Here is a 27,076-nt window from a genome sequence, read left to right on the forward strand (position 1 = left end):
AACACTGTGAGAGGCATGAAGATACTAATTAGTATACAAAACATGAAATGAACTACTGAATGACACAAGGAAGGCACCAATTGAGGTAAAAGTGTGCAATTGATGACTTGTTTCCTTTAAGGGGAGTTGGAATGCCGGAAAATGGAAAAAATTCACATTTTCAGTTTTTAACCTTATAACTTAATTTGAAATTTTCTGCTTAAAATGGTGCAAAATTTGTTAAGAAATTCCAATTGGAAGTATTTTTATTTAATTTTTCAAAATTACATGTGCGCCCAGCAAAGTTACCCATCTTGTGATTTGTACACATTTAAATCTTCGCATTTCCGAAAACATTACATATAGAAGGCTGTGGATTTCACTCTTCAGTTGTAGAATCTTTGATCCTTCCATAGGTACCATTGTTTTTACGACTAGCTGTGTTTATTGTTCAGTTTTTGATCTGTGAGTGTTTGTTTTGAGCCTCGAGTTTAGTTTGTCGCTCATTTGGAGTTTGTTATCTGTCTTGTTTTGACTTTCAGTGGTGAGTGCGTAGTTTCTACGATGCCTAGGAGTGCATCATTATTTAAAAAGCGAAAGTTTCGCGGTAATAGATTTACAAATAACGTTTGTTCAAGTGATTCTGCTTCAGCACCTGTTGATGCTGGTGAAAGTTCTGACGTTTGTACAGCTGAGATGTGTGAAGGAGACACGCCCACCAGTGCATCAAAAAAGAAGTTATCAAACTGTGCAAGTGAAATTACAGATGAAGCTTCTAATGAACAATATGTTTTAGTCGACTTTCCTGTTTTTACTGAGTTTATGAAGAAATGTTTGTGTTGTAATCTTTGTGGAGGTTCTTTTGATATGAACATAACAAAATCTATAGGACTTTCCTGCAAAATTGCTATAGTTTGTGCCAGTTGTGAAAATGAGACCTGTTTTTGGAGCTCTAAAACATGCAGTAGCAATTTGTTTGAGAGTAATATCAGGCTAATGTATGCAATGAGAGCAATTGGTAAAGGACATACTGCTGCTCAAACATTTTGTGCCATAATGAATCTTCCACCTCCACCTGCTAAAATTGACAATTACACTGAAGTGATAGGAGATGCTGTTCAGTCTGTAGCAGATTTATCAATGAAAGCTGCTGCCAGTGAAGCAAAATATATAAATGAAGGAAACCCAGATATCCCTGTTGCTTTTGATGGAACCTGGCAGAAAAGGGGTCACACATCCAAAAATGCTGTTGCTACTGTTACTAGTGTGGACAGCGGTAAAGTTTTGGACTATGAAGTGCTCACTAAACATTGTTACCATTGTGCATCTGGTAAGATAGAAGCAGCTCACATATGTAGCAAGAATTATGAAGGTACGAGTGGAGGCATGGAGGCTGCCGCTGCTGTGAAAATGTTTAGCAGATCAGAAAAAGAACGGGGAGTATTTTACACAAAATTCCTTGGAGATGGGGACTCCAAGGCATACAAAAGTGTTACAGAATCCATGCCATATGTCAATAAGACAATAACTAAACTAGAATGTGTCGGTCATGTTCAGAAACGAATGGGCACTCGTCTAAGGAAACTGAAACAGAATCTGAAGGACAAAATTTTGTCAGATGGTAAAACCATTAGAGGTCGCCTGTCAGATAAAATTATAAATGAATTACAACAATACTATGGTATGGCAATAAGAAATAATGCAAATAATTTGCAGGAAATGAGACAAGCTGTATGGGCCACATATTTACATCGATCATCAACTGATGATAATCCTCAACATTTTGCTTGTCCAGATGGTCCTCAGTCATGGTGCAATTATAGAAAATCTCAAGCTACTGGGGATCCTTATCACCATAAAAATTATATTCCATTGGCTGTTATGGAAGTAATTAAACCAATATATAGAGACTTGGGGCATCCTGATCTTCTGCGAAAATGTCTTCATGGTTGTACCCAGAATCAAAACGAGTCGTTCAACAACCTCATTTGGACTCGTGTACCTAAGAATGTATTTGTTGGGATAAAAACATTGAAATGGGGAGTCAGTGATGCTGTTATTTCATTCAATGATGGTCATATGGGTAGGCTAAAGGTCATGGCAAGGCTCGGCATTGCTCCTGGTATCAACACCATCAGAGGTCTTCAGCTTCTGGACAGCGTGCGAGTAAGGAAGGCTCAGTATGCAGCTGAATTTAATACAAAAAAAGCAAGGGCAGCAAGGAGAAGAAAGCTTCTAGGTGAAGAAGAAGAACTAGAAGATGACCCTGATTACTCTGCTGGACACTTTTGATAATAGAATAAAAGGTATTTGTGAATTTTCATAATAAATTACTTTAATCGCATTTTCTGGCATTTGACATTTTTAGTGTTACATGTACCTTTATCTCATAAACCACTCAACCAACAACATTCAAATTTTCAGAAATGCTGCAAAACAGTTCAAAGAGGCCACTGAACTAGAATCATGACAAGAACTGGCTTATTCTCTGAACTAGGGAAGTTTATGTTATACTTTTTCCAATAAAAAATGGCTTAATGGTAAAAAATTCATAAATACTATACCAACAAAAAGAAAACATTGGTTCTAGTTCAGTGGGCTCACAATATATGCTGAAAACCTCTGCCAGAATTTCAAAGTTCTGAAGATAATAGTTCCAAAGAAAAAGGTACACAAAGTTAGCAAATTTAACATTGGCGAGATAGGGCATTCCAACTCCCCTTAAGTGATTCCACTACTGACTACATTTTTTTGCAACATGAAAATTTAATTTTCCAGGGCAGTGTAAAAAGTGAGAAAAATAAAAACAGCAAAAGTAAAAAAATAAACCATAGGTAAGGGAGGAGAGGGGAGCACTGGGAAGTATCTGAGCCAGGGTGCTACCGCCTATAAACCCAGCTTTGGGAATGCCAGAAGAATAACTACAAAGAAAAGTTTTCCATATTTAGGACGCTGTTTGACAAGAAAGTTGTTAAAGCTATGAGCCACAAGCAGGTATAGCTGCCATAAAAGAAATATGGATCCTGAAATAAACTTTGTAAAAGGATCTCAGGAAGACTGAGCAAAAATAAAAAAATAATACACTATGAATCAAAGGTCATCATTTTGATAAGCATTAGACTTAAAGTTAACTTGTCTTGTTGCCTTTCACATAATTAACATCTGCGCAGATGTGTAACGTCACATAAAAACTCATCAAAAAATTGAAATTGGATACAAGGTAACTGAGCTGTTTTCTGACGTGCTATGACTACAAATTATACATTCAAAACACGCATTTTTGAGAAATCATCCTCTGTGCTCACCCAGAAAAAAGTAAAAATTGATGCACATGTTGCATTAAATCTCAAACATCACAGTGCTAAGTGGTTAAACCATAAGCATAAATGCGAACATCTGCTTAATAACGTACATTGCCACCATTACTGTTATATGCTCACCACCGTTTAAGTGCTATTTTAGGCTTGATGAGAGAAATAGAGACATGACAAATGAGTTTACTACTCCATATGACGTCACAAGCTTATTAAAAGTCAGCTCAGTGAATTTCTGTACACTGTGTAAAATGCAAACTGGAAAGAAAGCTTAGGTGCTATAGTTTGCTTCATGTCCTCTATCATTGCTGCCAATTTTTACAATCTACAGTGTGTGGAGTGTGAGGTGCAACGTATATACATGGGTATGTAGTTGTTGCAATTGTGTCATGTCAGATTTGAACATGGAGGTCTTAAAAGAGTACTATCACAAAACCGTTGTTCTGTTTCCATGTGACGTCTCTGTCATATCACATCATCTGCACAAAAAGTATATTTTCACCACTTCAAAAAGTGCTTTCACCCATACCTGCACTCTCATCACTGAAGGGCAACTCCCACTCTCCACACATTGAGTAGGTGAGCTCATTTTATGTGTGTTAGCGTGCTCTGGTGGCTGCACTGACTATTGGGTGACTTAACAAGTTGTCGGCCAATAAGAATTCACAAGCCAGAAATGGGCTACATTTCCTCGATTATGACCAAGCATATTCTTTGAGACTCAGTGTTTGAATTTAAAATGTTAACAATTGATATTGTTGCTGAATATAGCACTTCGGAAATATGTACAAAAAGATGAGACTAAGTTATAAGTGGTACAAGAAAAGGTGGTGGCTGTGCCTCTTCGTCATGCATCAGCTTGGTCTGGGACACTTTGTGCCAACTGTTTCTCCATTATTGCGGCAACCTAGCAGTAGTTGCACCATAATTGCATGGTGAAGCTAAATGTTGCAAGTTGTGTTGGCAACACCGATTGTGGCTTATGCCAGCATTTCCTTTCTCACATTTCCTCTCTCCAAAATGGCCCAAACTATTCCCTTGATTACACTACCACCTGTGGTGCAAACCATTTGTCTTTTGAGCCACTTGGAACTTGTTCAGACACATCAAATGTCAATAGGAAGAAAACGGGGTGATATCAAGCAAGGTGGTGAGTAAGAACTTAGAATCAAGGTAAACATTACCAGGAAGAAATGTAAAATTGGGGAATTTTCAACATTGTTCCTATGGGTTTTTCACAGGGGCTAAGAATTTGTGGTGTAGCATTGCAAAAAATGTAAAACTGCAGAATGTAAAACTGAAGTTCCACTGTGTTGTTGCATTCCATCCTGAATTTTCTGTTGTTCGATTCTGCATGCACAGTTATTTATTTGCATGTTTCATCAATCATATTTATGATGATTTGGTATGTTGCGCAATGTGTCAGTAGGTTTACAAATAATATACATTTTTTATCTTCATGTTTTCATGGCATATTTCTTGATATATAATGTTTCTGAAAATGGTTATGAACACACTGTCTGAAATTCATAGATCAAAATACATTTCCTTTGTGACAGTATGACTACATTTTAATTAAATTTTTACTTTAATTTAATTTAACTATAAAATTTAATAATGTAAGCCAACCACATAAGACATTTATTCTGTTCATAAATACATGTAAAAAGCAGTAGCTGTCAAATAGAAACAACTCTGATTTGTTTCTGAGATGCATAATTTGCCACAACCTTTACCTCACAATGGTGGTTGTCAAATATTTTTTTGGTTGAATACTTTGCTCCTGTCCTTACAACAAACATCACCAGAGACTGAATGTACCATGAGGCTGTTGTCAGTGTGCATAATTCCTTAAGCAGATGCAAACATGAGGTATGAGGATGGACGGCAGATATTATCCATACAGTATGTTCCTGTGCAATGAATAATTTGTGTCTGCATGTAGAAATATCCCTCATGCTATTAATAAATGGAAGTACAGAGTGTGAGCCAATTTTCTCATACTTTCCCCTCAAAATCAGCAATTACATGCAGAGAAGGTATCTCTGAACTCAAGAATTTCATAAGAGGTATAATAAGTGACTTCCAGTTCTCATCAACATACACTTGCAGGAATTTTGAACATTCTGTGTTTAGACATCTTCTTCCCCTCCCCCCCTCACCCCCACCCCACCCCACCCCAACCCCCTTGCTTTACTGTTATTGATGGCAATATATAGTGCCACTTTCAGAACTGAATGAACTTAGCTTTTTCTAAGTTAAGTAATAGGCCATTTACCAAGAAGTGATTCTCAGTTTTTCTAAATATTTCATTCATTGTTCCTCCTGTTGTTAAACTTCTGTTAGACTTGATTATGACTCTTGCATCAACAGCAAAGAGGACATGGAAGTGCCCCAGAAACTCCATGACATTTCATTAACAAATGTGTGTACAAATTTAACTTTCCACTGAAGCTTGGCAAACTAACCGGAAGTCCCTACACAAAAGTTAAACAACTTTCATTGTCATGGTAGCATGCACATGTAAAAAGTTTACCTGTGTTGTAAATTTATACAGTTTCCTGTATGTGAACATACTCTTCATTGTAGTAAAAGTCCTACAATGTATTGCACTGTGCAAGTCTTTCACATTCTCCTCAGTTCCTGATGCACTGAGTTACTCATATTTGTAATAAACAAAAATGAGGAAAGACAACTACTCACATGCAGCTGATTGATGGATGGTGCATAGTGTGGTTATTTGCCATGCATCAATTAGCTGCAAGTGAGTGGTTGTTTTTCTTCACTTCTGTTGATTGTTTACAACATAAAATTTTCGTTATTGTAGTATTAAGGTACAGTTTTGTATTCTGTTAATACTAGTTTCTTATAAATATGGAACTACTTCTTGCAATTGTCTCTTGATCTCCTTCAGTTTCCAGTTATAACTGCATATCACTTCATCAGTATTAATATCCTGCAAAAGTAGTGGTACATACATCTTTACTCATATTTTAGGTAACAACCTTCTGACAGAATTAATTGGAATGTAAAGCATAAGTAAGGCAATGTCTACTGAGGCTTAATAAGACTATGATATGATTGGTGTAAAATTGTATCCTCTTTTATGTTTTTGCAGAATAAATGAGATTACTCCCATTTCACAACAAAAAGGCACTTCAAAAATAATGTCTAAATGTATGGAACTTATACTTTAAAATCATGGCACACACAAATTATAAGTGTCATGGAAGACATAAGTTCACCATTGAAGCTGTCTCAGTTCTTCTGGAGATTGGTTTCAGTGTAAATGAAGTGAGTATGTTGTAAGAGGTGTGCCAAATCAGTGGATTAAATCATATTTGGAATATTGCTCTCAGGTAACTGAAATTAAGTACATGAAAGGAGAGGAAATGAACTCCAGTTACACCTTTCAGAACCATGTGGACTAAGTCATGGTGTTCCACAGGGCTCCATTTTAGTTCTATTTCTTTTTTTGTGTACATTAATGATTTCTCATCGCACATTAGGGATCCCGAACCAGTAACGATTGCAGATGGCACTAGTTTATTGACTGAAGGGAATAAAGAAGAAAATCTTACTGCATCTGCAAAAGATATTACAAAATGATTGTCTGAATGATTTGCCAGTAACAGGCTAATAGTTAATCCCCAAAAAATGGTACTCATGAATTTCCACACTGATCAAAATAAAAATGCAGCTTAACCTGTAATATGTATAGATAACGAAAACATTAGTGCTGTCAATGAAACTAAATTTCTTGGGATTCATATCCAGGAAAATCTTAAATGGAGCACTCATATCACATCCTTAAATTCAAAACTAGCAAAAATGAGCTATGTAGTAAGAATTCTTTGCAACTCTACTAGTGCAGAAACAATTATGACTGTATACTTTGATTGTGTACATTCAATACTGAAGTAGGGTACCATTTTCTGGGGAAATGTACACAAGGCCATAATAGTTTTCAGGAAACAAAATGAGAATAATGAAACAAGTGAGCAGCAGAAAACTATGCAAAATTTTTCTTTAAATATCTACAGAACCTACTCCTTCCCTGCATTTATATACTGGAAGTAGTCACGCATGTCAAAAAAAGCATACAGAGAAAAGAAAACCTTTTTCCTCAAAACAAAAGTGTCTATGATTACAGTACCAGGTCAGACAGTGACATACATGTTAATCATTGTAACGTCACTTTATGTCAAAAAGATGTATATCATGCAGGAACAAAACTATACAACAGATTACCAAGACATACAAAATCTCCTCCTGAACTACAGAGCTTTAAAACATATGTGACAGCCTACCTTGTGAAAGACTGCTGCTATTCAATCTCACAGTATCTTATGCAAGAGAAAATGTAATTTGTATCTTTAATTGTAGAAGTAAGTTATAAATATACAGTATTTAAAAAAAATGTAATTATTAACTGTATAGATCCAATTTGTTATAAAAATTTAAATAATGTATGTTTGACATTTGAAAAACCAATAGCTAAAGAGGTTTTCTGTCCAATATCCTGTGTACAATATATGTACTGAAAAAGAGATTTATATGGACAAACAAATAACTTAATTAGGTTTAAGAAGCTATTAATTTATTTTCCTTGCCAAACAACAACTGCTGTGTACCATGATCTTCTGGGTTGGGAGAGTGGTGTTGCCAGTAATCAGAGTGGTTTACAGTGTCAAAACCATCAGCGCACATTTGTTCAGAATATCACCCTGGTTCAAGATACATGTATTTGTTACTACTCTAACAAGAGTGACTGAAAATATTGTCTTTATTAGACTATCAAAAGAGCTATTTTTGCAACTATGTGAAGTTTTGGAACAAATGGATGACATATTTCAAATTATTTCATATTTCCCTTATAGGATCTTCACTCTAATTTCACCTCATGAAGAGTACAAATGTGACTCTACCACACATTTTATAATGATATGCAGAGTATAAATACAGATTTCAATTAGATAAGTAGTTGAATTTCATTATTACAAAACCTACTGGATATTCACTTTTGCTCTCTTAGGATGTGTAACTTTTCATCTATAAAAATATTATTTGTGACATTGTTGTGAAACAGTCATCACATTATTAATCATTTTGAGCCCCACAGCCAAATAGTGTAAATGTTAATAAAAACCACCACAAAAGTATTTCAGAAATGTTTCTTACACCACAATGGGTTTCATTTTAAATAAATCTCTTCTGGTAAGCAAAGTGGGAGAAATGTGGCTGTGTCATTACTCAAAACTGTATTACAATTAGATATTTTTGAGTTATGATGCCATCACATTTCTACCACTTTGTGAAGATTAGTTACAAAGACTGTCAGTGTATTTTCAGTCATCTAAAAATGTTCATTTAGAATAAAACTGACTGTGATGTAATTAACATTCACAGTCATAACACTGTAGCAAAACACTTCCTCTACACTGTTAAATGAAGCACTGTGTTCGTTTGCTAAGAGAGTAAAATTCTTAGAAGTGTCTGACATGACGCTTCCTTCAATTCCAAGAAATCAAGAGGCTTAAACTGGTTTGTTGTCAGTGTTCAACAGTTCCAAATTCTCTGCTTTTTACATAGAGATGATTCAGCTTGGTTTTCATACACCTTTGTCCTAATGAAATTTAAGGATCATTTAGGATTTTTATTATTGCATTTCAAAAACAATGGCATTAAGCACTCAGATAATGTAGGTTTCTGCATTACATGCATGTGAATTTATGATTAAGTTAGATAAAATCATATTGTACATAACAGTGATTCTTCATAAAAAAAGTTTCTATTAGTATACTGAATATTTACTTACCCTTATAGATGCTCTGGTTGCTTGTTTATGTCCTCTTACAAACTGTTTGCAATTCTTCTCTTGATTTTGATCTTCTTCTGGCTGATCCTCATTGTTGTTATCTTCTATAAACACTAGTGCAGCAGCAGATGATGGATTTTGAATAAGTGAAGCGTATGTACTCTGGATCACAATGCGTCCCTAAAATAAATGACAATAAATATTTGGTTCTATGCTTACAGAAAATGCAGACACAGAATAAAACTAAATATGGAGCAATCTGTTGTATGTACACTTTCAATGAATTGATTATTGTTTTCAAAATGTGTTCTTCTCCCATGGGTAGAGAGGAATGATAGTATCAGTGTGATTGCAGTTTCTTTTTGTTGAGAGGATGGTAATGGTGATGCGGCATGCAGGCACAAAACAAAATTTCTGTTGGGGCACTACCAGACACACGCTGGATAGGATGAAAGAGGGTCTGTAATCTACTGAGTAAAATATGAGGTCCAAGATGAATGGAATGCATTTTGCTTGAGGAAAAAGAGGCAATTTGGGAAATAATGACATTCATTTTCCAGAAACATGAAATAAATTATTACCTCTGATGTACAATTTGCAGTTCTGTTGAGAGATAATCAACATTTTTGGATACCTTAGATAACACATTCTTTTCACTGATATAATCTGATGGCAATGGCAGAAATGAAATTATACTTCTGTAATGAAAGAAAGTGGAACAAAGTCAACTGTCTTGGAGTGTCATACACACATACAAGGAGAAGGCGAGAGACTTTCAGACTCTGGATTTCTTTCACTGAAGAAAATTTCACGCATGAAAAAGAAGGAGTGCACTATTCAGTGATTCTATTTGAAGGTCAGGAATGACTCTCAGTTGAGAGAGAGAGACACTGTAGGATAAACAAATAAGAACAAAATCAAAAACAAGAAATTGAAGTAGCATTGCCTTGAAGTATAAAATGCTGGTTTATTTTACAACGTGCTGGCGTATCTGTATGAATGTGATGGATACAAAGGAAATCAATTCTGTGTTGCCATCAGAAAATGAAATTTTGAAAAAAAAAAGTTGTGTTTGAATTGATATTTATGAATAAAGATGGGCATTAACAAAGAAGATCAGCATAAATATGGACAGTAATATGGATATAGGGTAGAAAGTATAGATATGGACACAAACTAAAAGTAAGAAAGAGTCTTGTGTTCTTTAAAAGATCACATATTGTATATCCTACAACCTACAAGATTACTATAGGAATAAAGGTATCCTGTAAGCCAAAAAGGAAACTATATCTGTCAGTCAGAAACAGCTTTGATGTAAATTCTATAGATCGTTACCAAACATGCTGCAAAATATCGAAGATAGTAATACAGATATCAAAGCAACTGCATTATCAGAAAAGGATAGTCACATCAGATAAAATAAAGACAATATGGGATATATGACCCGTGGTCTAGGGGTAGTGTCTTTGATTCATAATCAAAACGTCTTCGGTCGCAGATTTGATCCCCGCCACTGCCTAAATTTTAATAAATAATCAGCATTGGCGGCCGAAGACTTCCGGCATAAGAAGTCAGCCTCATTCTGCCAACGGCCTTGTCGAATAGGGCGGAGGAGCGGATAGAGGTTCACGGCACTCTCTTGTCCTACGGGTGGGAAATTGCCCCTAAAGGCGGAAGAATCAGCAATGATCAACGACATGAGGATGCAGAAGGCAATGGAAACCACTGCATTAAAGACACGTAACGTGTATCCACAGGAAATGTGGTCTGTAATTGAATAGGTGTCATGATGATCTCTCCATTGGCAAAAGATTCCGGAATAGTCCCTCATTCGGATCTCCAGGAGGGGACTGCCAAGGGGGAGGTTACCATGAGAAAAAGATTGAATAATCAACGAAAGGATAATGTTCTACGAGTCGGGGTGTGGAATGTCAGAAGCTTGAATGTGGTAGGGAAACTAGAAAATCTGAAAAGGGAAATGCAAAGACTCAATCTAGATATAGTAGGGATCAGTGAAGTGAAGTGGAAGGAAGACAAGGATTTCTGGTCAGATGAGTATCGGGTAATATAAACAGTAGCAGATAATGGTATAACAGGTGTAGGATTCATTATGAATAGGAAGGTAGGGCAGAGGGTGTGTTACTGTGACCAGTTCAGTCACCGGGTTGTTCTAATCAGAATCGACAGCAGACCAACAACGACAATGATAATTCAGGTATACATGCCGACGTCACAAGCTGAAGATGAACAGACAGAGAAAGTGTATGAGGATATTGAAAGGGTAATGCAGTATGTAAAGGGGGACGAAAATCTAATAGTCATGGGCGACTGGAATGCAGTTATAGGGGAAGGAGTAGAAGAAAAGGTTACAGGTGAATATGGGCTTGGGACAAGCAATGAAAGAGGAGAAAGACTAATCGAGTTCTGTAACAAGTTTCAGCAAGTAATAGCGAATACCCTGTTCAAGAATCACAAGAGGAGGAGGTATACTTGGAAAAGGCCAGGAGGTACGGAAAGATTTCAATTAGATTACATCATGGTCAGACAGAGACTCCGAAATCAGATACTGGATTGTAAGGCATACCCAGGAGCAGATATAGACTCAGATCACAATATAGTAGTGATGAAGAGTAGGCTGAAGTTCAAGACATTAGTCAGGAAGAATCAATATGCAAAGAAGTGGGATAAGGAAGTACCAAGGAATGACGAGATACGTTTGAAGTTCTCTAACGCTATAGATACAGAAATAAGGAATAGCGCAGTACAGTTGAAGAGGAATGGACATCTCTAAAAAGGGCCATCACAGAAGTTGGGAAGGAAAACATAGGTACAAAGAAGGTAGCTGCGAAGAAACCATGGGTAACAGAAGAAATACTTCAGTTGATTGATCAAAGGAGGAAGTACAAACATGTTCCAGGAAAATCAGGAATACAGAAATACAAGTCGCTGAGGAATGAAATAAATAGGAAGTGCAGGGAAGCTAAGACGAAATGGCTGCAGGAAAAATGTGAAGACATCGAAAAAGATATGATTGTTGGAAGGACAGACTCAGCATACAGGAAAGTCAAAACAACCTTTGGTGACATTAAAAGCAACGGTGGTAACATTAAGAGTGCAACGGGAATTCCACTGTTAAATGCAGAGGAGAGAGCAGACAGGTGGAAAGAATACATTGAAAGCCTCTATGAGGGTGAAGATTTGTCTGATGTGATAGAAGAAGAAACAGGAGTCGATTTAGAAGAGATAGGGGATCCAATATTAGAATTGGAATTTAAAAGAGCTTTGGAGGACTTACGGTCAAATAAGGCAGAAGGGATAGATAACATTCAATCAGAATTTCTAAAATCATTGGGGGAAGTGGCAACAAAACGACTATTCACGTTGGTGTGTAGAATTTATGAGTCTGGCGACATACCATCTGACTTTCGGAAAAGCATCATCCACACAATTCCGAAGACGGCAAGAGCTGACAATTGCGAGAATTATCGCACAATCAGCTTAACAGCTCAGGCATCGAAGCTGCTTACAGGAATAATATACAGAAGAATGGAAAATAAAATTGGGAATGTGCTAGGTGAAGATCAGTTTGGCTTTATGAAAAGTAAGGGAACGAGAGAGGCAATTCTGACGTTACGGCTAATAATGGAAGCAAGGCTAAAGAAAAATCAAGACACTTTCATAGGATTTGTCGACCTGGAAAAAGCGTTCGACAATATAAAATGGTGCAAGCTGTTCGAGATTCTGAAAAAAGTAGGGGTAAGCTATAGGGAGAGACAGGTCATATACAATATGTACAACAACCAAGAGGGAATAATAAGAGTGGACGATCAAGAACGAAGTGCTCGTATTAAGAATGGTGTAAGTCAAGGCTGTAGCCTTCAATCTGTACATCGAGAAAGCAATGATGGAAATAAAAGAAAGGTTCAGGAGTGGAATTAAAATACAAGGTGAAAGGATATCAATGATACAATTCGCTGATGACATTGCTATCCTGAGTGAAAGTGAAGAAGAATTAAATGGTCTGCTGAATGGAATGAACAGTCTAATGAGTACACAGTATGGTTTGAGAGTAAATGGGAGAAAGACGAGGGTAATGAGAAGTAGTAGAAATGAAAACAGCGAGAAACTTAACATCAGGATTGATGGTCATGAAGTCAATGAAGTTAAGGAAGTCTGCTACCTAGGCAGTAAAATAACCAATGACGGACGGAGCAAGGAGGACATCAAAAGCAGACTCGCTATGGCAAAGAAGGCATTTCTGGCCAAGAGAAGTCTACTAATATCAAATACCAGCCTTAATTTGAGGAAGAAATTTCTGAGGATGTACGTCTGGAGTACAGCATTGTATGGTAGTGAAACATGGACTGTGGGAAAACCGGAACAGAAGAGAATCGAAGCATTTGAGATGTGGTGCTATAGACGAATGTTGAAAATTAGGTGGACTGATAAGGTAAGGAATGAGGAGGTTCTATGCAGAATCGGAGAGGAAAGGAATATGTGGAAAACACTGATAAGGAGAAGGGACAGGATGATAGGACATCTGCTAAGACATGAGGGAATGACTTCCATGGTACTAGATGGAGCTGTAGAGGGCAAAAACTGTAGAGGAAGACAGAGATTGGAATACGTCAAGCAAATAATTGAGGACGTAGGTTGCAAGTGCTACTCTGAGATGAAGAGGTTAGCACAGGAAAGGAATTCGTGGTGGGCTGCATCAAACCAGTCAGTAGACTGATGACCAAAAAAAAAAAAAAAAAAAGGGGGATAAAGTGAAGGAAGAGACTGGAGGAACCAGAGATGAAAAGGCTTACATAGCATTAAGAGTAAATGGTACATGGGTAAAAAAGTGTGCAGTGTTGCTGAACTTTTCAATAGGCATTTCATAAATGTTACTGAAAAGACAGGGGTGTCGAGTTCAGTAGGTGCTGCCATAGAGTAACTCAGACAAGTCACTAAAAATGATTACAATAGTATGAGTGGAGCATCACAACACCAGTGAAAGTAATGTCCACGTTAAAATCCTTAAAATCAAAAACTGGTGGCTATGTCTCTGAGTTTAGTGACATTGTAAGTTATTTGTGTAACCAGTCTTGTATCAGTGGAACATTTCCTGAACGGTTGAATTATGCTGAAGTTAAGACTTTGTATAAGAAAATAGTTAAAAAAATACCATCAAACTTCCACCCAATTTCACGTTTGCCCACAATCTCAAATATTTCAGAGAATATAATATACAGTCATCTTCTTAACCATCTGAACACAAATAAAATATTATCCAAATCACAACTTGCAAAATGTAGTTAAACAGTGAAAATGTAGTTAATTTGTTACACAATAAATTACAGGCTACTGGTTTATTTTGTGATCTATCAAAGGCATTTGACTGTGTAAATCACAGTATACTATGAAGTTAATTGGGTTATTGTGGTGTGACAGGAAATGTTGCAAAATGGTTTAAATTCTATATCTCTGACAGAAAACAAAAGGTATCAATAGGAATGAAACATATATTAAATCATCAAGCACCATCCAACCGGGAACAACCAATAACATGGTGTCCATCAAGATTCCATCTTAAGGTGCTTACTTTTTCTAGTGTATATCAATGACCTTTCACAGTCACATTACCAGATGCCAAGTTTGTTTTGTTTGCAGGTCATGCAAATATTGCAATAAATAGTAAATCAAGTACAGCTTTAGAGAGGTTGGCTAATGAAATTTTCATGGTTATCAATAAATGGTTCCTCGCCAATTCTCTGTCACTAACCCTTGAAAAAACGTACTGTATGCAGTTCAGAACGTGTAAAAGGTTTCCTGTCAGTATATGCCTAAAATATAAATACAAGCACATAGAAGAAGTTGACACCGGTAAATTCTTGAGATTACAGCTTGATAATAAATTTAACTGGAAAAAGCATGCAACAGAACTGCTGAAGCACCTAAACAAATCTCTATTTCCTATGTGAATGTTACCTCACAAAGGCGATAAAAAATTATTATGCTTACTTTCATTTTATAATGTCATTAGGAATTATATTTTCTGGGGTAACTCAACAAGCCAAGCTACAGTTTTCCAAGACCAGATACATGCAATATGAATTATTTGTGGTGTGAACTAAAGAACATCCTGCAGAGAGCTGTTAAAGGCACTGGGGATACTAGCTACTGCTTCCCAATATATTTGCTTGCTCCTTAATGAAATTTCTCATTAAATTCCCCCCCCCCCCCCCCCACCTCCCCTCCAAACCAACAGCTCAGTTCACTGAATCAATACTAGAAATAGAAATAGGAATAACTTTCACAAAGGTTTAAAGGCACTTACTTTGATTCAGCAGAAAGGTGTCCTCTATTCAGCACTACACATTTTCAATAACATGCCAGCAGCCATAAAAAGTTTAACTAATAATAAAGTTCAGTTTGAGAGGAGTCTATTGGTGACCAACTCCTTCCATTCCAATGATCAATTTCTTAGCAGAACTGACTGATGTGTGTATGTTACAGTATCATATAATGTGAATATTGCATGTAATCTGGCTTCCTGCACAAATATTGTGCAATAATGTGATCATTGTAAGAAAGTAGTGTAAAATGTTTATTTATTTTTTAATAAATATTTTCATTGATGACATGTGGCTACAATATCCTAAGAATTATCATATATTATCATATACATCTAAGTGTATTGAACATTTAATATTTGATGACAAGTTTTATATACTTTTAAATATAAATATGTTTAATTTTTTTTCTACCAGTTCCACATCCACAAGGGCAATTTTGTTTGGGATCTGTTTAAGATACACATAATATCTGCTCTTATTTTGTAAATATTTATTATGTACTCTTGGTTTCTGATGTGTTCTATATCCCAGAGGATGTCCTCACTACAAATCAACTGGGACAAAAAATACATCTAATCAAATCTAATCAGGATGAATCCTTATGTTAGTAAAAATACTCCAGATATAAAATGGCTCCATCAAGCCTGTTAGCCATCTGGAGATAAAGTTTACAAACTGGATTTCATAATGTCCATCTCTAGTACCAGTAGGTCATTTTTGTTTGTCTGAAATTTTGTAATATGATTTTGATAATACTTAAATAGAAAATGTAACATGTGATGCAGTGGCAGTTTTGCCTTATGTGGATATGTGTATATATTTCATGAACTGTTATATTTAAAAATTGTGTTAGTGTGTATAATGTCTGGAGGTTCATTTCATAATTCATAAATGGCAACAATGTTTACAGAAATGTGCTGCTAACTTTAGACAGTTGTGTCCTTGACATCTATGACAATTGCTGAGGCTGACAGATTCTTCTAAACACTGAACAGGATCAAGACTTTTCAAAAACAGAATGACTGAGACTAAGGTTGAGTGCATTAGGAATAGTCTCCAAAGTAAAGAATATGATTCAAAGCGTACTTAATTTGGAAACATTACAATGTTGTTCAGTTTTAAAAAAAGACAAAAGAATAGACTTAGTGTTCAATAACTACACATATGCATGCTTTTCTGTCATATACGGGTGCTAGTTTATTTCATTTACAGTTGTATTTTGTAGTAAAATATGGTGTGTTTCACAGCAATTTTGTAAAGAATTCTCAAATGTATGGACAGTTTTGAATTTGCATGCGAATGCCCCCAATTTCAATTGGTACATGCTACCACTGCTGTGATCTAGTAATAAGTCTGGTCAGAAAAACCTCAAGAAGGGGGTGCTAAAGATATCTTGAGCTACCTTTACTTTTACTGTAATAAATAAATAACCAAGCCACATGCAAAGTTTAAGAAAGTTTTATTTAAACTGATTATACACATATACAAGACATTTACCAACTTATGATATAAGAAAGTTACAATTGTGGTTCTCTTCCTTAAATGATGAAATCTGTGCACCTATTCTTCCTAGAAAATTGGTTAATTATGTCATCAATAGGACAATCAATGTCAGGACGAGTGTTCAACAGAGGTAAGCTGCTACGTCAATCCTCCTTTGTTGTCAACCTCGGCCATGTCTTTATACACCGCAGTGTTGAAAAACTTCTTTTTACTGTAGCAATAGATGCAGGCAGACAAGCAAATATTTTGTACAGCATGTGAAAAGTAGGATAGTCAGATCCAGGACAAACAGACAAGGCTTGCATAACAGAATCACAATCATTAAGGGTGTTTATGCTTGTTTGCTTTTCAAAGAAAGGCAGTTCAGTTATGCACTGATTCAATTTAGGTAACAGATCATTACCATCATGTTTCAGTAGTTGTGAGGGCAAAAATATGTTGAATTTTAAATAATAAATATTTTCTTCAACAAAACATTCCCTCATGTCAGTCATAACATGGTCCAGTGTTGGAATAAAAACAATTCTTTTCCAGTATGTCATAGCATCAGCATTATGATTGCAGTTTTCTGTATTTATAATGCTATGTATCGAAGGTTCTCTGTACAAGAAAACAGTAGAACACCAGACAGAATAATGTATCAAGATCACCAGAATGGCTGAGTCTTTTCTTGTAGGTATGTGCTAGCAGTCTTTGTGCCAGACAGAAACATATAAATTCCGATGATGTGGACATGTGTGGTACATAGGAAAGTACAACTACTCAATAACTCAATTCAGTCGAGTCGACTGATGAAAGAAACAAACAAGTAGCATGCAGGATGACTGGCAGAGGCAGTGTGGGTGGCAATGTGGGTGGCCCCGCAAGGGGGTGGGGTGTGGGGAGAAGGGGGGGGCGGGGGACATTGCATGTGCCATATGTATCCTCCACTGAGTCTGGTTGGCTACTGTTTTGATCATGTTAGATATGGATGAGTTTTGAGTTATGACCAATAAATTTGTGTCACCTGCAAAGAGTTCTTTCATGTCTTCATTAAACTATTTATATCACTCAAGAATAATACAGGGTATACAAAACTTATTTGTCTGTTTATTTAGATCCTGCCTGTGAACACATTCTGCCCATTTCAGCACCAACTGTTGGGTATGGCACACTTTTTGAGGTTAGGTTAGGTTAGTGGTGTTTAATGTCCCGTCGACAACGAGGTCATTAGAGACGGAGCGCAAGCTCGGGTTAGGGAAGGATGGGGAAGGAAATCGGCCGTGCCCTTTCAAAGGAACCATCCAGGCATTTGCCTGAAATGATTTAGGGAAATCACGGAAAACCTAAATCAGGATGGCCGGAGACGGGGTGAACCGTCGTCCTCCCGAATGCGAGTCCAGTGTGCTAACCACTGCGCCACCTCGCTCGGTGCACACTTTTTGAAACATAGAAAATGTTGTCAGTAGAGTACTTACAACCTCACAAAATTAATGCCATATTTATCACTTTACACTACATAGAGTCATAATTTCAGTGAATTTAAAGTATATTTACAATAATAATTATAAGAACCCACATTTACAGCAAGGTATGTTAGAGGGCTTACACACAAAGAATGCCATTCCTATCTTAGTTTTGGTTAGATTACCAGTACTCACTTTTCCATTGGATACCTTTTAAGATAGTCTTCAAAGATCTTTATTTCTTTTATTTTCTTTAACATGTTGGATACTATGCTGAAAAATCATTCTACCAATTTCACCTGGCACCCCCATTTCCATTTTGATGTTTTGTTTTATCATCAGTAATTAACTTTCCTAGCAGTGCATGTTCATGAATGTTCTTACTCAGAAAGTGGGTTTCGCTGTCTCTCAATGACACGTGATCTGATTTCTTTAGAGGGTGTCACTGCCACATTCTTAAATTTTATAAAAACATGTTTCCAAGGACGTTTACATTTATCTTAGCAGCACACCAATCTGATCTACTTTGATGGTGAAAATTCTTTTTATATAACATGTTTGTGTACTTCTACATAGAAAAAATAAATAATAGTCATGGGAATTTTAGTCCATATTATATACTGTCTTCAACGTTTTTCATTAATAAACTTTTTCATTGAGTGCAGCAGGAAAATCTCACTTTCTTGTGCATGTTATCTATGTCATCTCCACTATTCATTCATCTATCCATTATATTCTGTACATCCCATCAAGAACTAGAATCTTTAGGGATGTGGCATGTGTCAAAGACAAAAAATTATACAAAGTTAATCTGTATATTGTATTAACAATAACTAGTTACTATGCTGTTTAGTGCTATTCACACTTTGCTGTCTAAATATAAACGAATAAATTAGAAAGGAAGTGGCTACAATTCATATACTCATTTATATAAGCTCCTAAGGTTTGTGGTGTTTGCTTATTGAGTACAGTAATTACTTATTTCTGTATATCTTTTTCATTTTTGTTATGCAGAAATTTGCAATGTCGTAATTCTTCTCTTGTGTTCTTATGACTGTCATTAAATGAGTTCAGATTATGGTCAGCAAAATCTGTTGTTGCCAATAGGCACCCCTTTCTTCCATGAACCCATGTTGTGATGAATGTACTATTTTAATACTTTAAAAACAACCAACAATTCTGTTACCATTACTTCAAAGACTTTACCAAGCTTGGAAATCACCCTGTTGGCTCAAAGTTTCCTAATTTGTATCTGCTATTATTATATAGCATTTAGCATTTGGGACATAAATACTCACTTAATACAAATACTTCTATAAGTAGCAGGCTTCAAACATACCATTATATAGACAGTAGATAGCTTTTTGTGTAAGTTAGATGCATACATAGTTTGAAGCATCAGATAAAAAGAGAAGCAAGAGGAAGAACAGTGGCATTTTCCGAGTAGTTGCTTTTCTGCTAATAATATAAATTACTCACACACTACTTGAATGCATCTGGCACAGTGACTACTAGGGGCTAGTAGGATCAATAGAAATTGAAGGCACTTGACCAGCACAGATATCTTTCCCTTGTTACTGATTTTGTTAGCAGACAACAGTGAGTATAACATATCATCTACTTTTGATTGTGAAAGAAGACATGACTTGGGGAGTTACGCACACACAAAACAAACATTGCTACTGAACATAGAATGGTGATAACACTGTCAGTGTACACTGCATTGTACTGAAGACTAAGATTTCCAGAGACCTAAAACAACTGTATATCAGTCCAAAGTCATAACCCATCTTCAACTTTTATTAGTTCTGCAACTCCCATCAACCACCATGCAGAGTGAAATCCTGTGTGATCAATAAAGTAATTTAGAAGTAAGTCCCATAATTATCAATGTTAGTAGACTAGCAATAGCTGCAGTTTGTTGTTAATATACTTTCCATAATAGCTTGCAATGACTGCTTCTGCCAATTGACGTGTAATTCGACTCATTTCACATCCCAAAAGGTTCATGCAATCTACGGGCCACAACACATGAATGAATAAAACAGTTAAAAACTGGATATTATGTACTCTCTTTTAAATAATATGGCAAAAATTTTCTCCTGTTTCAATATTTAATATATGTGTTAGTGGATTTGGTAGACTGCTACTGCAGAGCCTTATGAAATGTAAAGTATCATCATCTAGATTTGAATCATTGAAATTTCTTCCTATGTTACTACAGTGAATATGATAGGTTTCTTACTGAATTTTATGAATTTTGCCCACTTCACCTGCTTTCTTTCTCGCAGTAAATTTATCTGACACAGCTATAAAATATTTGTTGCAGCTGCATCTTCGGGTCTCTACCTATTTTGCCACTTATCCTGTGATCATTTTTATGTTTTTCCTCTGTTTTTGTTTATGAATGACTGTAAATGTTCAGCATAGTTTTGAAATTTGTACATCACTCTTCTAAAAATGTAAAATTTTGAGTTTCGATTAGTTTTACATACGCTTTTGAGTGGAAGATTGCATGTACTTGTGGCCCCCTCCCCTTTCTTTAAATGTAAAGAGCATATTACAACGTAAGTTTATTTTTTGCATAAATTTTTCATTACTTGCTTGAATTTTTTAACAACTATTACCCAATTTTGAGTTGTTTCATTCATGTGGAGAAATTTTGTGAATGTTACCTTATGTTTTCTTTAAAGAAGGTAAGATCAAAAAATAAGTCATCAGAATAATCTTCTTGTTTAGCTGTCCCAAAATGTAATTTGCAAGGTCACGTATTAGTACCCCTATAATGATTCCTCTATGGAGGTCAACATATGAAGCAATTGACAAGTTACACTTAGAAAATAGGGTTGGTATTGTGGTGTACTTTCTAAGAAAATGTTTGCAAGAAATGTAAGGAGTAAATCACCTTTATGCAATCAACCTCATAAAACAACGATCAATGAAGCTGAGCAAGCCACTTCCCTCATAAGTATTAATGTACTCAAACATTTATAATTTACAAAACATCTGCAATGAGGATATGACCAAATACAAGAGTACAGCAGATGAAGTAAAAGTCACATGCAAATGGAAAGAGGTGTAGTTTGTTCCTGTGGTAACATTGGGCAAATGACCGTTTCCAAAGAGCTTACATGGTGCAAAACTATGTCCTTTGTTTTGTTGGTAGCTGCAGAAGGCAGCTGCATTTGCCACATGTAGAGCAGTTCATTGGTTTCTCACAGAACATAGTTAACACACTGACACTTTAATACCTGAATTTTTACCATTCTCAGTTCCATGTAAAAATATATGAACCAGTGCATAATAATAATAATTATAAAACAGTCCAACCTCCTGGTGAGTAATGTATCAAAAGAGGATGCTGCTGGCAATAAACAATGACTTCCATGCATCTTCTACATGCCTGCCTTTTCTTCATTATAGCCAGTTTTATGGCACTGACTTCTTTTGTGATAAATCCCAACAATAACTGGGTGAGGCTTACTTTAGCAATGTCGAGCTAGCAACTTTGATGCACTTCAGTACAATTCACCACATAATAGCAAAATAAAATGAAAAGACAGGGAGAGAGAGAGAGAGAGAGAGAGAGAGAGAGAGAGAGAGAGAGAGAGAGAGAGAGAGGAGCAGGAGCAAGGGGAGGGGGAGAAGAAAAAGGTTGATAGGGTCACTAAAAACATCACATGAGATATTCATTTCTGAATCATAACATTTTATACATTAATGAGTAAATGTCCTTTAGAAAGGAATGACTGAAATACTAAATATGTATTAGTATTGTCTGCAGTTGGCATGAATAGCCATGGCATACTGATGTTATTTTTAATTATAACTTACATTATTGATGATGATAACACGGTCGGTGTCTGGCAGGTTTTGAATTTGATGTGTGACCAGTATTCGGGTTTTATTACGTAAGAATTTGCTGATGCATTCTTCAAATAGATGCTTGCCAACATGGGTATCCACTGCTGAGAGAGGATCATCCAAAAGATATATGTCAACCTCACGATATACTGCCCTGAAACAGGTTACTGAATACATCATATGGGTAACAACAGCTTTATTGCTACAAGAGCAGGAGAAATCACAATCAGTCACAATTTCCTTATTTTTGTAATTTAGCTTCTATTGAGGAAATCGCACAAAAAGAAGCTCATATGAAAGTTAGGCATTTTCTACTGTGTAATATTCTATATCATAATTGTACTATTTGGAAACCTAACCACTATTTATCAACACAATCATCTCAGAATTAAGTTATTTGTATGCAAGAAAAGCAGAGGAAAAAAAACAGAAATGTAATGAAAAGGTAAATGAGCCTCCCATTGAACAAGTATAATAGTAAAATGTTTTCCTGCACTCAACATCATGGAACAATGATCAAGAAAATTTGTCTGTCAGCATTGCTGGAATGTTACCTACAGAAGGAAAGCAACATCTTATTTCTAATTTTACAATAATAGGTATGACAGATAAATAGTCCATACTAGCAACATTAAGCTGGGTTATGGCTTAGTAATTTGTTAACAGAAAATTCATTAGAGAAGCACATTCCACATAAAGCAGCAAATACTAGACAATGGGTTACTCTGATAACACAGGCTCCTCAGACTGGCACTAATAAATCTACAACTTAAATTCTACCAAGCCATTTTCTAGTTAAATTCTTGCATATTTTACCAAACTACAACAACATCCTGTAATTTTAATTCTTAAATTATTTATGCAATAAAATGAGTGTTCAGCAGCATTATAAACCTTTCAGAGAGAGCTTGTTTGATTAAAATCCAATATTTTGTATGCAGTTATTATCATGCCCAATCACTCACACCACATCAATTCATTTTTTCCTCCATACAGTAAGTCTTATGTATGTTATGTGTTCTAACCCAAGAACACTATAATTTATTGCTCAAACAGTACACACACATGGAAGGTAAGGTACACTACAATTAGCAACACACAAGTGGCTAGAGGAGCCTTGCACTCCCACCTTCATAGACATTGTTTCTGACAGGGGTGCAGCTGGGAGGCTGCATACGTAACTGCTGTCATATTAACAAGCTGGATGGCCTCTAGTGGCCAAATCAAGCACAAACTTCATCTTGAACTATGAAGCAGTGTGCATGCAAAACTGATAGTTAAAGCCTTATGTTTCATTACAACTGCTCCAGGGATTAATTAGCTATGCTTATTTACACAGGAAACCATTCCCATCCCTACTCATAGTAGTGCTTAACAGTTTCTTATGCCCAACAAAATTTTGTAAAGACAGTAAGTCATATGTACACCAAGTTTGGCGTTGAAATTTCACCATGAGTTCCATATACAGGGTGTTACAAAAAGGTACGGCCAAACTTTCCAAAAACATTCCTCACACACAAAGAAAGAAAATATGTTATGTGGACACGTGCACGGAAACGCTTACTTTCCATGTTAGAGCTCATTTTATTACTTCTCTTCAAATCACATTACTCATGGAATGGAAACACACAGCAACAGAACATACCAGCGTTACTTCAAACACTTTGTTACAGGAAATGCTCAAAATGTCCTCCGTTAGCGAGGATACATGCATCCCTGATGGGCTGATGCAGCCCTGGAGAATGATGTATTGTATCACAGCCATCCACAATACGAGCACGGAGAATCTCTACATTTGGTACCGGGGTTGCACAGACAAGATCTTTCAAATGCCTCCATAAATGAAAATCAAGAGAGTTGAGGTCAGGAGAGCGTGGAGGCCACCAAATTGGTCCGCCTCTACCAATCCATCGGTTACCGAATCTGTTGTTGAGAAGCGTACGAACACTTTGACTGAAATGTGCAGGAGCTCCATCGTGCATGAACTACATGTTTTGTCGTACTTGTAAAGGCACATGTTCTAGCAGCACAGGTAGAGTATCCTGCATGAAATCATGGCGGTGAATCAAGGAAGTACAGTACATACTGACGAAACTAAAATGAGCTCTGACATGGAAATTAAGTGATTCCGGACACATGTCCACATAGCATCTTTTCTTTATTTGTGTGTGAGGAATGTTTCCTGAAAGTTTGGCCGTACCTTTTTGTAACACCCTCTATACACAAGAACCCACATATGTATGTGTATCTCATTTCATACAGGTCAGTGTTACATTTTAAACTTAATACTCATCCTCAGCAGATGATTATAAGAGCAAAGCATTTTACCTGGCCAGATTAACTCGAGCTTTCTGTCCTCCTGAGAGCGAGGTTCCTCTTTCTCCAACCACTGTGAGGTCTCCTTGAGGTAAAAGTTCTAAGTCACGTTGCAGGGCACATGCATGTATGACTTGTTTGTATCGCACTTTGTCATAAGGAAGACCAAACAGTATATTCTGGCGCACTGTTGCTGCGAAGACCCAAGGCTCTTGGGACGCGTATGAAAACTTTCCTGTTGTATTTAGTGATCCCTCCTTTAGAGGTAACTCCCCTAATATTGCTTGCAGAAGAGAACTCTGAAATATATAAATAGTAATGAATTCTTTTGCAGTAACATCTAAATAGAACTCTACTGAAAAAACCCTATCCTTTCAGTATGTTACACACCTCACATACAAATATATTTGTTTTGGATGTACTTAACTGAATTAAAATACTAGAACATATTAAGCATCTATCACAAACATGAATTTTGACTCTCACTTTGAGACACAACAGATGAATCCATCTCAACCTGGGGTCTCCTTTCCAAACTTTCTCAAGCTATCCATATTCATCTGTGAGGAAGGCACTAAAAGTTCCAACAGTAATTATATGTAATTCACTGTCTGATTTATAATTTTCTGCTTCAACAAACTAAAAGGAGATGTGAAAAACATTTCCAGTAATTTACTTTCTAGGCACATGGCCAGTAAACTATAACAGAAATACATTAATTCTAGTTACAAATAATATCAGACTTTAATTGTGTCTATTTACTGCAGTAATGTAAACATTACAAACAAAAATTAAGAAATAAAAATATTTAAAAAATCTGTTGAATGTCAAGACAGTTTTCTGGATTGACAATGAGGTCATTCCATGTCAAGTCATCCAGGCCACCTCATCCACCATCCCAGATTTAGATGAAACTTTGTTCATTCCTTTTCCCTATGCAGATAAGTAAACATACAAAAATTTAGCTTTTATCTCTCTCTGATTCATTTTTATGGCAAATCACTTTTATTTATTCAGTGCCTTTGAAATCTTAGTGGTTTACTTCAGGTTCCCGAGAAAAAAAATTGAAAATATAATCTGTTTGGGGAAAAAAAGAGCAGAAATCCTGTTATATTCATTTTCCCAAGCACAGGGTTAAATTTCTCTATTTGTTCCAGGATGAGGTATGGCCATTCTTTTTCTTTCATACAAATTAATTAATGTGTGAAGGTAAATTGGTAATTCAGTACTGATAATTTGATATTGGTAATCGTAATTCACAGACAAAATCCACATCACATTTTTTTAAGTCTAATGACATTCTACACTGGAAGAAGATCAACAAAATGTTATTGAACCACTGTTTCTCAGAAATCTTAGCAAAAAATGAAGTAATCGTACAAGATTTTCTTTTCTCAAGATTTTTTGAATGGTTTCCACCTTCCTTTCTTTCAAAGTTTATTCTACTGTCATGATTTGTGTGCCCTCAAGCATACCCAGGACCAGTTTTGCTCCCTTGAAATCATTTTTTATAGAGAGCTTGAGAGATACGTTCTTGTGCCTCCTTACGTAGTTAATGTTCTTTTCTTTCAGAGCAGCTGTCTCACACTCAATTGATTTTTTTTCACATCATTGATCTTTAAACTTCTTTCCATGATGCCTTTGGCTTTGTTCCTCTTTTTGCTCTTCTTCTAATTCAGTTTTTCTTTCCCTTTCACATTTTTCCTTATAAGCAGCATAATCTGCATGTGCTTCATGTGCGTACCGAATGTGCTGCGAGGCAATGGACACGGAGAGAAAATGGTGTAAGATCCCATAGCATTCCTCAGAGTTAAAACACAGTTTCAAAAATCTGTCTGCAACTTAACATGTCATTTTAAAGGTAAGTACCAATCCATCTTTTCCTACATTGTTGGTATTCCTACCTAGAGTTTCCATTGTTTGTTTAAAAAAATCTTCCAGTCATTGCTGTCTTGTCTTCTCCTAATTTATGCTTCAGAATGGAATATCTTCTTTCTGTGTCCACATTTCCATGGGACAAAGTAAGAGAAGCCTAAACAAGGTTTGAAACATTTGGATACTTTTAAATCTATGGATGATAAGTCTTTTTGAGATGTGCTGCTATCAATAATTGTCAATACCTTTGTCATCCAAAGATGGGCCATCTTTTTCAAACTGTAGGGCTGTCTACTTGTGTAATAAGTAATTATTTTTGCAAATTGTAACATGCCACTACAGCTTATGGTCTTTATTATTTCTTTGTGGTCTAATAACGTAAGATTTTTCAGTGGTGCACTCGACAAACACGTCTTTTCCATCACATGTTTGTGAGTGGCAATGTAATGTTTTTGGGTAATCTTTACAAACCACAGCTCTTCACATTCATCCAGTTTATTAAGCTTTTCAGTTACTTGTCTGATATCAACTAGTCGTTCAAGAGGAAGCAGGTAATCCTCAATCCAAAAATGTTTAAAGTATGTTTTCTGTTTCTGTATGCAACTTGTGAACTGAAAGTGT

At 36.1% G+C, this 27,076-nt stretch overlaps 1 protein-coding gene across 1 annotated transcript in view; it reads right to left on the reverse strand.

The window, feature by feature from the left end:
- The window catches only part of LOC124775075 (ATP-binding cassette sub-family C member 4-like), a 305,650-nt gene that overhangs the window by 76,093 nt on the left and 202,481 nt on the right, over nt 1-27,076 (reverse strand). The window contains exons 10-12 of the mRNA XM_047249879.1: nt 24,593-24,879; nt 22,235-22,418; nt 9,112-9,291 (exon numbers count right to left, since the gene is read on the reverse strand). Of these exons, the coding sequence (XP_047105835.1) occupies nt 9,112-9,291; nt 22,235-22,418; nt 24,593-24,879 (651 nt within the window). The remainder of the gene's footprint in view (nt 1-9,111; nt 9,292-22,234; nt 22,419-24,592; nt 24,880-27,076) is intronic.

This window comes from Schistocerca piceifrons, chromosome 2 (assembly GCF_021461385.2).
Source record: "Schistocerca piceifrons isolate TAMUIC-IGC-003096 chromosome 2, iqSchPice1.1, whole genome shotgun sequence".
Taxonomy (NCBI): Eukaryota; Metazoa; Arthropoda; class Insecta; order Orthoptera; family Acrididae; genus Schistocerca; species Schistocerca piceifrons.